The sequence below is a fragment of the Amblyomma mixtum genome, chromosome 8 (assembly GCF_055824585.1).
Source record: "Amblyomma mixtum isolate Tamu chromosome 8, ASM5582458v1, whole genome shotgun sequence".
Classification (NCBI taxonomy): Eukaryota; Metazoa; Arthropoda; class Arachnida; order Ixodida; family Ixodidae; genus Amblyomma; species Amblyomma mixtum.
Genome location: NC_143019.1, coordinates 61,547,299 through 61,562,256, shown reverse-complemented (window position 1 = coordinate 61,562,256; position 14,958 = coordinate 61,547,299). Strand labels below are relative to the sequence as shown.

The window sequence follows — 14,958 nt, the reverse complement described above, 5'->3', positions numbered from 1 at the left end:
CGGAAGCCTCGGCGAAACCGCTGCCCTCGCCTAAAAAAGTGGTCTGTCGAGCAGCAGCTTAAGCAGCGAAATTACTTCTACTATTAGCTGCACGGAAACCGAACAAGCCGCCAGATGTGCTTTTGCGCTCAATCGAATCATGACGAGAAACTTAAGTAAACAGAGAAAAACAGGTAGTTTGCCTACCCCGTTAAACACATTCAACGTTAGGTCGCACGTAACATAAATACACCCCAAAGTAAAATACTGGACAGACGCAGCCAAAACTCGATTGGTAGAGCACCGTACATGACATGCTGAAGTCGTGGGTTCGGATCCTGCTGGCGGCATGTGGTTGCTTTTTCTTGTACTTTCTAATCAGTTATCTTTCAGCTATAAGAATATTACAGTACTAATTTTCCATTGGTCAACGCTCTTATTTAAAAAAAAAAAAGACGGTTTCCCTTTTTTTTCGGTGCCGTTAGCATTCTTACATATATGTCAAACGAGCACCTCATTTCTCTCGCCTTTTCTGCTCGATGATCGTTAGAGTTTGGTGAGAATGGGAGCTAAAAATGGGTCATGCTTAAAACAACAACAACAACAAAACACGTTAGACATCCTTGCCTGTCCAACGATCGCTTGGAGCGCCCATCTGGCGTTTCCTTTTTCGCAGAGCTATGTTTTGTTTTTACTTTCCTCACGTGTAAGCGATTACGGCGCGTTTGAGACCTGTCCTATCTCATTTTTAGGGCTGTCTGACGGAATCTGCTTTGGACAGCGGAAAAGCGCATTAAGCGCCCTTAAATCATGGGAGAAAATTTTTTGCCCTGAAAGCATGCATAATTAATCACATCATGCTATGTATGAAGTACGACGTTAATGTTTTGCCTACCCTGCACTCATCTATATTGAGAAATTTTAGCGGCAATAGTGTAACGACCATATAAGCTGCTTTCAAGGAAACCAAGCAACACAGCGTTTTTTTTATGGAATCACTTGCGTACAGACTAAATAGGCGGTTTAAGTTGTTCTTTGCAGGCACGCGTCCCTTGATGTGGGTCATATTCAAAGTACCTAATGAGGCGTCCTTTGTCACATCGAAAATAATTATCTATTAGGTTTTGTCGTTGTTCATTAAGTTATCTTTTGTGAGTAACCAGTTAATTTAAAACAAAATGATTATTTTTTTTACAACGGCCGCTAAGAACTTTACATTTTCAGTTTTTAATCAATTTCAGCACTTGGTGCAAAAGGATCCCTGGGTGACAGACCCAAGCTGTGTTCCCAGAACCCCAGGTGCAGTCTTGAAACATAGTGAAATATTGTCCGCAAAACACTGCGTCTCTTGCAGGAGCTGCGGACATGTTTCAGTGGCTATGGCGTTCGCCTCGTGAGCTCAAGATCGCGAGTTGGATACCAGCCACGGCATCTCGATGGAAGAGAAATGAAAAAAAAAACAACAAAATCTGAAATGAGAATTCTGTACTTGTTAAAAATCTGAGGGGGTGGAACTTCTTTCGGAGCATTAAGCTACAATTTGCATTAAAGCTCCATTGTTTACTTTTTCGTAGCGAAAGCTACACTACGCTACCCAGCCGAGCATTTTTATGCTTTCTTTATTTTACCCTCAAGCCCGATGTTGCTTTGATATCTAAAATACCAGTTAAGTCTGCGAAGTCTAGCCACCTGGTCTTGTCCTATGGTCCTTTTCTCGTTTATTCTGTCGAGTTGGTTTTCGTCACCCGGGCGGAGAATATTCTCACGCTTAATACTGTGTCATACAAAAGTTGTTTCCCTCTGTCTCTTGATCAATCGATAAAGTCGCGCGCATCGCATCCTGAAGGCATCATTACGCGCACTGCATTAATACATCGGCACCTTCCATCTTCACTGTCTCTCTCCCTCCATCTTCCTCCTTGCCCTTCTTACAGTCTGCCGTAGCAGGGCAGAGACATGCATCTATTCAATCACGTAGGCGATTAAAATCACATAAAACATAATGAGTACGCAGAAAAAAAATGGCTGAGGCTTAACTTGGTTAAGCCTGGAGAATGCGAAGCATCATCGTGTCGCGTAATTTTGAGGCGCACAACCACAGCGACGGCGCGAGGTGGGCCCCCGTTTCTCCACTGTCATGACATCATCAAGTCACGTGGTGTGACGTCATGTATCACGTGATTTGGAGGCGCACAACCACAGCGACGGCGCGAGGTGGGCCCCCGTTTCTCCACTGTCGTGACGTCATCGTGTCACGTGGTGTGACGTCATGTATCACGTAATTTGGAGGCGCATAACCACTTTGAAGGGCTGAAGTGGTAGCTAAAGTAGTATGCTTCGCATAAAATTTAGCCTAACTGTGGAAGTCACAAGAGGTTTCCAAAGGCCCCCAGTTTTGCTCCAAAATCACTGGAAGCTAACGCGACAACAGGCACTACCTGCAGTAAGCACTGCGGCGTCAAGCTGGCACGTTTCGCTGATTATAACACTGCATCCACCGCCCACCACAATCGCAGCATTACTAAATAACAAAACTAGTCCGCAAAACGAGCCTGCTATCTACCACCAACACACCCCGCGAATCACCTTTGGGCAGTCTACGAGTGCAGTTCGGCTATGGAAGCACCGGTCGGCTGTCTGAAGTCAAGCTCCGAGTACATGCTCTATCTGCGGCCATTTTCGTTCAGGCAGAATTGACTCCTACAGTCTCAGTGGCAAAAACAATGTTCAAAGAACGCACTGCTCGAGAACGCGGCCTGTGGCGGTGCTTTTTGCGAAAGGCACGTTTCGGGCATCCGAGAACACTGACGTCATTGCTGCGTTTCTTACTGCAGGGTCATGAGTAGTGGTTTGTTGTTACAAAAATACAAAAAGGAAGGGAAAGAGGTTGCCGGCCGCGAAAATTGCTGCCTAATATCTTCAGCATCCGAGCTGCGGCCGGCGGAAATAAAAGGATGAGGAGCTGACAACATGGAGAGGTACAGGGGGTAGCGATAGCGAGAAAGGACAGGGGAGAGCTTTACACACTATTTAACATATCTACAAAAATACAAAAAAGTTGACAAGTTTGCGCTGATCCAGTGCGAGTATCGAGGCACTGTTCGAAATTTATCCCAGTGAATCTGGACGAATGTACCATACGCAATAAATGTCGCGGTCTCGATTAGGGACCGCATGAAAATTCCCGCTAAAAAAAGCAGCCTGCGCTTGACAGTATAGCCTGCAGAGAACGATGTACCCCTCCGAGACAACTTCTTCGAATCTCATCAAGCGCGAGTTGTGCGTGATTTAACGCATGAAATTGCATTTTTACTTAATTTCAGGTACCGTACGAGTAGCACCTCGTGGTGATCACTGCTGGCCGCCTGGACCTGTGTGTCCGTTTCCGTCCTTGTGGAGCCGTAAGCAGGCTGTCCTGTTTTCCGTTTAAACCTTCGTAACCATACTGTTATATGGTCGTAAGTTCCTGACTTCAGTCACTGCTACTCTTAACATCGTATCATAATACCACGTTGCGTGTAGATGAAAGAAAGTAGAACCCTTGGTGTCCTAACAGATCCACTAACTGCGTAATTTATGATTTTCTTTAGTTGTACTTTGCTGTGTCTATTGGTCAAGAAAGGCATGCACTTTGCTCTTTACACAAATATATGGTGGTTGCGAAAGAAAATGTTTCGAAGACCGATTTAGTCATGCTTCTTTCTGCAGTTTTTGCTCGTCTTATTATGCTTTGGTAGACCCGTGCAAATCTCTGTTCATTATTCACCACCACCACCACCTGTTCATTATAGATCGCTTGAAAGCTTTCACAGATCTGCTGGCTTTACTGGCCTGAATGTCAACAGTGCACTTTATTGCTTTCTGCATGAAGTATGAAAAGTTGCACTCTGGTCATTCCGATGTGATGCGCGAGCGTAATTAGGACGCTTCGTTTTAGGTTTTCATTTTTCAGTAAATCGAGGGGTTAAAGTCGCGCTATTTTTTGTGTGCTAATTAGGGTAGAAATTGGGTTGTTTTGCAATATGTTCTATTGTTTGGGTTTTATCAGGTAACATTTTGTAAGGAAAGACAATTTATCATAAGCGCTCGTTTTTGCATGAGACACAGCTCTATATTTTTTGCGCGTTATTTTTTAAACAATACGCAAATGGCAGGTTGCACTGGAAGTGCTTTGAAAAATCAGATATTTGTTATTATTCACTGCAATCATTTCGCTGTGTACATTATCTGCGGCGCAGACTTGCCACGCAGGCAAGTCTTGCCCGGACCTTCTACGTCTGTGCAAGACTTGCCTGCCTTTGACTCGACAACATTAGTTTCACTTCATTTACCATAATAACCGCAAAATAGCCTCAGAGCAAAACGCTGGTAGCAGAGCGTTTGATACGATGCCAGTAAGACATCTGGTAGTTACACATATTTTGGCTTCTTGCCTTCAAGGCCCAAGTTAATTGACTGAAAAAAATTCCTCTGAATTAAACATGAGATGGCCGCTAATTTTCCCGCTGTTTCCAGCTTTGTCAACAGGAAAGCTAAGTTACCAAGAAGGCCAATATTTAAAATACCTCCTCGGGGCGCAAGTATCGGGTAAAACCGGGTTTGACAACAAAATGAAGGGCCCACGGAGTAATGTACCATTGTTCGCTTTTATACCCCTCAAGCTGGACAATTCTACAGCTTAGAACAGATTTCAGGCGAATTAATTTACGGGAGGATCTTTTTTTTTTATGCATTTCTGGTCAAACGAAGATAAGCGAGAAAGTTTGTTCTGCTCTGGAAGGGCCATAAATGCCGTGACCACACATTCTGACCTCGTTACCGTCCAGAAAGAGATACCGGGAGAAAGCACCGTTATTTCCCGTCATCATTCTGACATTACGAGGCCGCACGAAAGCAAAATGTCCCCAAGAGAAGAAAAGTTTCTTTCGTTTTGATTCCCGACCGACTCCGTTCAGCCGAGCCTTTCACTTGCTGATCAGCCTCCATTTGTTACCCGATCGCTTGGGCGATTGCCCAACGATGGCGTCCGCCTTTTGACATCGGCCTTGCAACAACACGGCTCAACAAGAGCAGGCACTAACACAACAGCCTCAACAAGCATAAACAGCAACTGCAAAAACAAATACAATAACAGCCGCAGAAAAACCAACTACCATTCAAAACAAAGATAGGAGATTGAACAACGATGATAAAAGGAAAAACAAGAATACGAATAAGAACAACAGCATCGAGAAGAAGGACAGTAATGATGATGACAGCGAAGGGAACAATAACGCAGGCGAAGTTGACGGTCGCATTCCGATATTGGATTCAGCGAGGCGCATGCAGCCATGGCATCCAAATCGATTTTGGTTGGTGCCGCAGCTCCTCTGCTTACACTGGGAAAAGTAAACAGGCTGGTATTACGCGGTAGGTCTGTTCGCTTATCCTGGGGAGAGTGAACGGTGAAGTGATTTCCCGCCGTTGTAGTGAGGAAAAACAGCGTGGGATGAACAGATTGAGGCTGCTTACAATTATGAGCTTTTGTGGAATCAGTGCTGCCGCGAAAAAAAAAAAAAAAGGCCACAAGTGGTTAAGCTCGACCCAGTGCAGTTGTAGGTACTGCAGAATCTCGTGGTTTGCATCTTGTTCACGGGGGCAGGCTCGCTATAGTTGACAATAAGATCAGGTTGGTTAGTGGTTAACGAGGTTTTTACTCGACGAAGGAGCATTGCGGGTTACGGGGTCTGGAGTAGTGGAGCATTCTGAATTTGCTTCAACATTCGGTATTTTCTAACTTGGTGGTTGGTCTGAATAGGGTGTTTTTTGCATCTGGAATGGTGCCGCCGTGGCAGGGATGTAACCCGCAGACTGCGCTAAGTTTCCTAAGCGCAGTAATCAAGGAATCGCAGCAGCGAGACACAGTAGACATAGTCCAATAAGGTTAGGTTTTTGAGGGTAGTGCAGTGAGCAACAATACAATTTGAACTTTGCACGCTATAAACGCTTACCACATTTACCATGCTTTGATGCGTTTTTTTTTCTTTTACAGACAAAGAAAAAGAACACTTGAGCATTCCACTGTTACTTTATTACAATTTTTTCTTTCCTTCTTTGTGAATGACATGAACTGCGCCAACTCTTTTAAGGGACGAAACTCGTGGAAGGACCGCAGTCATTATTAGAATGGCTGCCAGCAGATCTAATGAATTGCCACCGGTGATGCCGACGTACGCCCAACAAGAGCCTATTGAGACTTAAGGGTGCTTTTTAGCACAGAGAACTCTTGAGCCCTGAAGTTTGAGCCACACTGCGTGATGTTCAAACGACGAAATTCCTATCGATCATGTCAGACAATGCCATCTAACAGGTCTGCAGAGGCGTCAGTTGATATAAACGCAGAAAAAACGAAGATTTGACATGAAACGTTAGTGGTGCTTCAAGAAAGACGATTTAGACGCCCAGAAGGGTCTTAGGGATAGACAAAGGCAATCATCTGCTACCGTAAAACGAGAGTATGACAAGAGATGTAGAATATTTCAAAGTGCGCCTTTCTCCAGCAAATCCTCCTCTATATATTTTTCTTTCGTGAAGCTTCTGTCATCCGGATTATATGGCGGATTACACTTTCTTTGACGTCTTCGACAGAGATCAGGGCCTAATGTCAAGTAGAGCGGCAGTACCGGCCTAAGGGATCAGAATACCTTTCCGTCTAATAAACAGCTCTCTTAGCCATTTCAATGCCTCCAAGATATGGACGCTATAGGTTTTAAGCCCTTTATGATTGCTGCAAACGAAGACTGCATGTCGGAACAGCCATTTGCCACGAGACCTGCCAGAGTGGCAACATCCTGCTGAAGTAACATCCTGAAGTAACTGAGTCTAAATGCTTAGAAAAAACAGTTAGCGGTCTTTAAAGCTATTCAAACTGGCTATGCAAAAAAAAAAAAAATCTGCAGAAGCTAACCGAGCTCTTATGGGCTGACTGGATATACACCAAACGGGGAAAAATGCATACCGCGCCGGCGCAAATGGATTGAGCAGCGAGCAAAAAAGCCACGCATATGCGGCAACATTTGTGCTTATTTATTGCTGGCAGCACAAGCGAGTCGATGAAGGGCGGACTTAACGTACATACTCTGTGCAAACTATACAGCCGAACGGTTTCCCTCTGAGTCCTGCAGCGTGGATGGATTCGCATGCTCAGTGACCACAAATCTCTCGATGGCGGGAGAAACTCGCGTCCTCAACCCTCCCAATCTTTTAACAGCGCCAATTGTACTAGAGAGCCCCGCTAGACGGCTTGTAAGAAAACCAACTGGGCTGTATATTTTCGAAAAAAGGCTGCTCATTCGTAACCAGATGAAGACCGTGCAGCAAGGGACAAGCCGTTCAACTAATGAGATTAGGAAGACCGGAAGAGAGATAACGCATGATGCTCTCCAGAAAGGGCGACGCTGCTGAATCTCGGTGCCGACAGTCAGGCAGTGTCGAAAAGAACAATATAAAAACACGCAATTAGAGTCACAAAGGAAATAGGCCAATATGCGTTTGTTAATAAACAATGGGTGGTCAATTTGAGCTTTCCATACGTTCGCAGGGTAAGAGAGAGCAAGATCTTAGAAAGAGTAGCCAGAGAACTTTTTTTTTAAACACCCGGCTACAGCGGGTATTCACGTGACGTCATGGGTGCCATCGTGTTGTCCAGGGTATAGCTTCAGGCGGTGGAGGCGATAATCTCACTAGATTAAAACTTCCTGTTGGGCGAGTTGGTAGTTCATAGCGCTTGTGTGTGTGTTTCCTCTCTTTTTTGTCCGTGTCTTTGTTTGCGCTATAATATTTCTAATCTCACTAGACATGCGCGCGACCTTTCGCAGTGCTTCACAGACAGCAAAATGGCGCTCGCTGTGACATGGGTGAATACTTCCTATAATCCGGAAACTACAGCAAATTCGGCAACGCAGACTGCACAGAGAGGCTCACAAGAAACGAGGTGACGCAGCGGCTTCGCAGCAGTAAGAACGTAATTGGTGCCCAGAATGAGAGGGAAAGAATAAGCGAAAGAATGCAAGAGAAAAAAAGAAATGAAGAAAGAGAGAAGGAAAGCAAAGAAACCACGGAAAGAAAGAAAATGAGAGAAGAAAAAACGTCGCCTCCAAGCGTCCAACCACAAGGCTCCCTATTCTCTTCCTCACGTCTCTCAAGGCGCGTCCTGAACAAACTGCGGTGACAGATGAGGCGCGGAAGGCGGAAAAGAAGTAGGTACAACAATGATTACACGGAAATGGGACACCGAAGTAAAGCAAATATTATAATCCCTTTCAACGTGCTCCAACCGGCCGTACACCCAGACGCTTTCTCCTCCGTCTTTTCTCTATGAGCCGAGGACAATCACTCTTCCTTCTTCATCGCAGTGTTGCTGCTCCTTCCGCATCGCCTCTTATTCCCGCCATTCTACCATGTCAGCGATACTCGCCCGCACCCTCTCAGTTCCATCAGCATTGATTATAATTTATTATTCACGCTGCCACAGTGAGCGCAAATGTGTATTATACTGCTGCAAGGACAACGAGATATAAAAGAAAAAAGCAAACAGGCGACCGACTGATAAGATGTATATTGGAGAGGCAGCAAAATAAAAACAAGCTAAAAGAAACTAGATACGTATACTCGTATTACACGATCAGCCTACCAACAAACAGCGCGTTGTGCTCGTCTACCTTCCCATCTATCATAAGAAATAAACGCGGTAGCCGATTCGCCGAACGTGCGCTCTTTTTTTTCTGGCTCTAAAAGAGTGATATAAAAGCGACGCCATTTCCCTTCTTTTTCGCCGCTCTCCTTTTCCTCATTTCCTCCACTGTCCCAGATTCGACTTGCCCGATAACGAGCCCACCCTCTCCCATTTACCACTGCCAAGCCAAACCTTTTGTTCACCGACGCTCATTGTCACCGCTTCCTCCTCCCTATGCCTCTCCAGTTTCTCTCTCCTGCTCCCTCTTTCTCCTCTCCTCGTTCTCTTCCTCCCCTCTTCCTCCTCTCCTTGTTCCCTTTCACTCAATGTCACTCCCTACTTCCCTCGCGACGCCTCGGGAGCTCCGGTAGTAGGGGAGCGCGCGCCGCGCGTCCGGTCATTCCATCTCGGGCTCCCGCAGCGATCGGAGCGCTGAAGCGACGCTCCCGAAAGTTTTCGTGGCCCCGAGTGCTGCCTCCCGGAGTTGACGGCATAGGCGCGCGCGCACTCGCAAGCCACTGTGGTGGTTTCGCTCGGCTATTCCGGCTACAACTGCAGAAAGCTCGCTTCTCCGCAGGGTCAAGTCATGATAGCGTGGAGGCAGCTCGACGCTAAGCCACGTGTGGTCAAAATTTGAATCTCTCTGTATCAGTGTTCGGCAGAAAACAGGAAAGTACACTGTGACAGCCCGTTTCAAGAACCAGTGGAAAGAAAAAAGGATTAACAGGCTTACTAGGGTAAGAACTTTTATTTCTCGTGGGACCATAATTGTTCATGTATATCGCAAGCAGTCGTTTGTGTGTGTGCGATTTAAATGTTTCTTCGCAGTGCAGAGTTACAAAATGCTGTAATCAAGAATGAAAAAAAAAGACGCTTTGCATTTGCTGACTTTAAGTAACGTAAGCCCGTATATTATTACTAAAGAAACGAAGACCCCACCACCACTCAGTAAAAGAAAGTTAAGGTGGCAGTCACGAGGAGTTTCAGCCCAGAGATCAGTTCATCAGAAAGCGAAAATCGCCTGATACGTTCTGACTCAGTGAATTCTCGGACTCAACAGACCAGGAGTTTTGAGAGCGTAGCGTTTCAAAGCAAGAGTTCACAGGATAGTTTTATCACTAACGCAGGTTATACAGAAGCGACTTTTCGAAAATAAAAATATATCCGCCATTTAACTGTCATCGACTTTCAGTAGACGTTCAAAGGAAAAAAAAAGGAGCAGTGGATAGCCCCCAATTTTCCGTGGCGAACAAGATGCCTGAATAGGAAGCTGGGGTACGTTTATCTGCGGCAAACCAAATTTTACACAGGTTTCAGTCGCCTGCAGAACTGGTCAGTTTGTCGTTGAAATTATCTTTTCTGATATGCAGTAACTTAAATATGAGGGCCCGTGTGAAACAGCGTGTCCTCTGAGATTGTCGTTCAGGACATAGTGTGGCTCCGTTCATGTCGTGGTGATCATTACCTCCTGGTGAGTAACAGCATCGCATTGTCATCTCCGGCTCACTTATGCAAAAAAAAAAAAATGTAGGCTTGTCTCAGCCCGACGCATTCGTTACGAAGTGGACACAGTTTTGACACAATGAGCCGCGAAAGTTCTGGAAGACTATAAATATGTTGGGTGCAAAATTATAATTGGTGGGATGAGCAGTAGTGCAAGGATGCTGCATTTAGATTGCAGTACATATAGAGGACTGGTTCGAAGGAGGGACGGGAGATTTGGCTCGCTGCCATTCGGCAGTGTCAAGGATAGCATCTGCCGGAAGTTTTCGAGGGCACAGACGACATGAAAATATTGATGTCGTGCCGCATTTCCGGGCTTTGTATGCTCTCACTCTCAAGGCACTGCGACGAAACCGGTCGGACTAGTTTCTCAGAATAAGACGAAGATTTGAGCGCGATGAGTTGCCTTTCAATTAATCTTTGTTGTATTCCGGGTTCGATCCCGGCCGCGGCGGCTAGAATTTTTTTGGAGGAGAAATTCTAGAGGCCCGTGTACTGTGCGATGTCAGTGCACGTTTAAGAACCCCAGGTGGTCGAAATTTCCGGAGCCCTCCACTACGGCGTCTCTTATAGCCTTAGTCGCTTTGGGACGTTAAACCTAAACCTTTGTTGTATCTCTTGGTAAATGGCAAGAGTAAAGAAATTTGCGTGTCCATAAAGGTTTGAAGTAGTGATATAGATCGTTTTTTTTAGCGAATCTTCGTCGTCACGCAACCATAGCTAAGTAATAAAGATAGAATTATTGTTGCAATTAAACTGATATAAAAATATTGAACAAAAGAGGAAGGAAACTTGATTATAGTTTTAGAGCACTGTCATGGTGTTTGAATCAAGCGGGAGGTTGGAAGCCCTCGAAAGTAATGAATTAATTTCGTTTTTCTTCTATTTCAGCATGAGGAAGGCGCTTTGAAGATGCAAAACAGAATTCACTGCAAAGACACTGAAGTCTTACGAATGCAACGCCACTACGACAAGAGAATGTGAAAACAGGCCAATGGAACCGAGATCACGCATTTATCATGACTGTTCTTAAGCGACGACGCCTCAAGTGAGGGACTGAAAACAAGACAACGTCCTATCGTGGACGAAGAGTATTGCCAGCTTTCTATTCAATCGATGACCTTCAGAGGCGAACACCTGCTGACCATCAATATTGACGTTTTGTGTTGTATGTAGGTCAGGCTTCAAATTGGGACTGTTGAGGTATAAACTAACCACAATCTGTGCATGGTTTCAGCTGCGTTTGTAACAGAGATGCCCATGAGGCAAAAAATTATAACCTAATGGCGGACTGGTACCTGAAGAAACACCTCTGCAAAGCAAAAAATTTAATACGGGCTGTCCGTCAAGAGTGTGCATCGCAGGTGGTGCTTCCCATAGGTGTGAAAGTTGCAAACGAGGGAGTACGCTAACGAGCGCCGCAGAATAACTTCTGGATGAGCACCGGAGCAAGATAGCATATCGCAGGCAAAAAACAATCTGCACACATGCTTTTCGGTGCCTTTCCAAAGAGCTCGCAGACTGCTTATTGTGCCGCCGTTTCGAGGCTTCAGCCCTGCGTTCTTCACACGTCGTCACTAAGTAAGTGAACGTCAGCAGAACATGCCCGGCGCAGCAAGAAAACGTCTTAAATAACAGAAAAAGTTCACCCCTGTGAAATATGTTTCCTAAACAGTGAGCTGAACAGCTGACGCCTTGTACAGAAAGAAGAACGCAAGTGTATATTTACTTTTCCTCGGGTGCACTGTGTTAGCTATCGTCGTCGGTGTGCTATGATGAATGACGTCTCAACTCTACAGCGTCACATAGTCGAGAGTCTGCAGTGACTACCCCTCAATTATGAATACACGCAAGAGGCTCCAAGAGAACGCTCGCACTCCATAAACCGATCTGCTGCGCTTCGATGAATGTTTATGTGGAACACAGCAACGAGTGTACTTTCAAGCACGTAAAATATGTGCCCACCCTTGCGTACAGAAAAGCAGCGAAGCGCTAACGATCAAAAGAAAGTGCGACAGTATTTTCCAATACGTCTACAAGGTCTGGCAGCTCATACTAGAGCATGCTTACGTGAGACTATTGCCGTAAGGTGGTTCAAGGAGAGCAGCACTATTGCTGAATCACTGCGTAAGTAAAAAAAGTCGTTCGCGGCAAAAAGGAAAAATCGACAAAAATAAATGCCGTGGAGAAGTGCACACCGAGAGGCAGTGAAAAGAAACTCGGAAGCTAAGGAGCTATTTCAAGAATCCCGGAAGAAGATACCTGCTCAGTTCACGAGACATCGGCATCTGGAAAATAAGTTTGAGTTCGCCTAAAAGCCGATATGTGTTGGTAAACTTTTAACTTAGGAAAGAGCATAGTCGGTTAGCGTAATTTTGTATACTTCCGGTCTGTGCCCGTTTCAGCGCTTTGTTGTTGGTGCTGACCTTTTACTACTACATCCTTCTCTGTCTAGAAGTTCTGCTTCCGAGGGAGATCGAATTGTTTGGGTAGAAGCCGAAATCACGCATTCACATCATAGCGGCGCACTTTTTTGGACTGTTACTCTCACGAAACACATAATTTTATTGGTAAGATACGAAGAAAAACGTGGAAATATAAAGAAAGCATGAGCCTCGGCTTCCGCTGACGCCGGCGAACCACAAAAGTGAGATCAATAAAAAAGCGGGAAGCTTTTAAGGTTAATGGTCCCCGCAGGAGGAGGAACAGAAGACAGAGCGAAGGTAGCTCTTCTGACTGAGTCAGAGCAGTGACAGTGAAGAAAGTGATCAGAAGATTAGAACACGTCATTAGAAAAGAAAAAAAGCAAGGAAATATAGCCTGCGACGACTGACCGAAGACTAGAAACTGTGCCCTCTTTTGGACATTTCCGTCATTCTAGCGTTTCGCTCAGCACGTGCTAGCACCGGTGTCACCGTCAAGTATTTTCCCTGCCTACAGACCCCAAGTGGCAAGGACACTGAAGTAGTCGGCTCACCACTAGGTCTTAATCTAAAAGTGACATTAGTTGAGCCTCAAGCTCAGTAGTTCTTTCAATTGCGCTTAAAGCTTTAACTGTTGCTGCCACCCCAATGCTTCAGCAACGGAAGTGAACAGTTGGTGTGGTGCTCCTCCGCTCAGTCGTAACGACTCAAACATCGACGTGCCTTGGGCTTGACTTCGAAGCGACAGTGAAGAACTTGTGGACATGAGACACGTAACCAGGGATATATATTAGATGCACTTCCAGTCAACATCCCAAGACCCCAATGGTGAGTGTATCCGCGCGACAGTTCTTCAAGCCAGACCCTGTGCAGTACAACAGGATGCTAGTACTGTTCGCCAACCTCATCATCGTGGTGCTTGGAAGCGGTGGTGCCGACGGCGGGGACTGCGGCGGCGGGGGTGTTGTCAGCCTCCTGCCGCCGTCTCCGCGACGGAGCCTCACGTGCGAGGAAGCCGAACAGGACTGCATCGGCCGGCTCACCTGTGGCATGGCCTTTCACGGTCATCGCCTGGACTGCAAGCGAGAGCTGGCAGGCCGCACGCCGGGCCGCTGCTCGGTCCACTGCCGCCAGTCTCTCGTCTCCCTGGCGAGCACCGAGGAAGGCTACGCGTACATCGGCTGTGAGTGCGGCTCTGACGAGTTTTGCCGAGCGCTGAGAATGAGGCTGGCGCCCTGCTGGTGGCAGAAACTCTCCTGCCCTACCACCGCTGCCTCCAGTAACGTGACAGCGGGCTTCCAGCTGCCCGGTGGTCTGACGTTGATCGCCTCCTCGCCGTCTTCCACGGCGTCTGCGTCCTCCTCAAGACCGCTGTGTTCCCAGCTGGCTCAGGAGTGCGCCTCGGACCCGGTGTGCTCGGTGGCGTGGGACTACTACCAGCGCTTCTGCCACGAGGTGCTCGACGGTGTTGCGGAGAACTGCTCAAACCGCTGCCGGAACAGTGTCCGTATCCTGGTGCGAATGGAGAAGGCCCACAGACTCCTGGACTGTGAGTGTGGTGGGCGCGTAACGGGTGTGATCTGTGCCAACGAGTTGAACAGGATACGTAGGAACTGCTTCCGCATGGACGGCATTGATCCGAACGGCTCCGTTGGTGGCCTGTGGAGTTCTTTTAGTGTCTTGGCCACCTTGGTGTCGACAATGCACCTGGTGACCTTGTGGTGCGCCAAGTGACGCTCAGGGCTTTGTGTGCGCAGAATTCGAGTTACGCGTAGTGGATATTGCGGATCGCGAGGATGCCCAGTTCGCGGATTTTATGCTCAGTGAGAACAACACTCTACCAGCGTTGACATGGTAGTGCGGTCAAAGGTGTGGCACGAACATTAAGCACGATTGCTTTTATTATATGCCAACTGAAATGTGATCCTTGTGGATTTGTTTACTTTGTTGAATCTCTCAAAAGCGGATGTGGACCTCACAAATTGCGAGGATGCACACACGCGGATTTAATGCTTCGTAATCGTCAGCCCAAGTATGTGCACTGTAGGACAAAGGCCTATCGGGCCAGTTAGGACAAACTTGTGTGTCAGCAACACTCTCAGTCTCCTCTTTTATGAGAAGCTAAATGTGATTCCCGTGGACTTCTTTACATTCTTCAATCTGTTAAAGCTGATGGGTGCCGTGACGGAAGGATAAAAAGGGTAATAAATAATCCGCAGAGCTAAAATGAACTCACTATGAGAGAAGCGCCGATTAATAAATGTACAACTTTCCAAATGGCGGCACCGATACTGTTATAATTAGCATTTGAAGGTCCTATTTTCGCGCATTGACCCGTAT

General features: G+C 46.4%; 1 protein-coding gene across 1 annotated transcript; it reads left to right on the top strand.

The window, feature by feature from the left end:
• The first annotated feature begins 13,443 nt into the window (after positions 1 to 13,443).
• On the top strand, positions 13,444 to 14,535 carry LOC149332724 (growth arrest-specific protein 1-like). The gene has a single exon (XM_089555853.1). It carries the CDS (start codon positions 13,444 to 13,446, stop codon positions 14,350 to 14,352), a length of 909 nt encoding a protein of 302 aa, XP_089411979.1. The 3' UTR covers positions 14,353 to 14,535.
• The last annotated feature ends 423 nt before the right edge of the window (positions 14,536 to 14,958 follow it).

What these genes read in the sequence shown, in the direction of transcription:
- LOC149332724 (XM_089555853.1), top strand. Translation starts at nt 13,444, where the DNA reads ATGGTGAGTGTATCCGCGCGACAGTTCTTCAAGCCAGACCCTGTGCAG.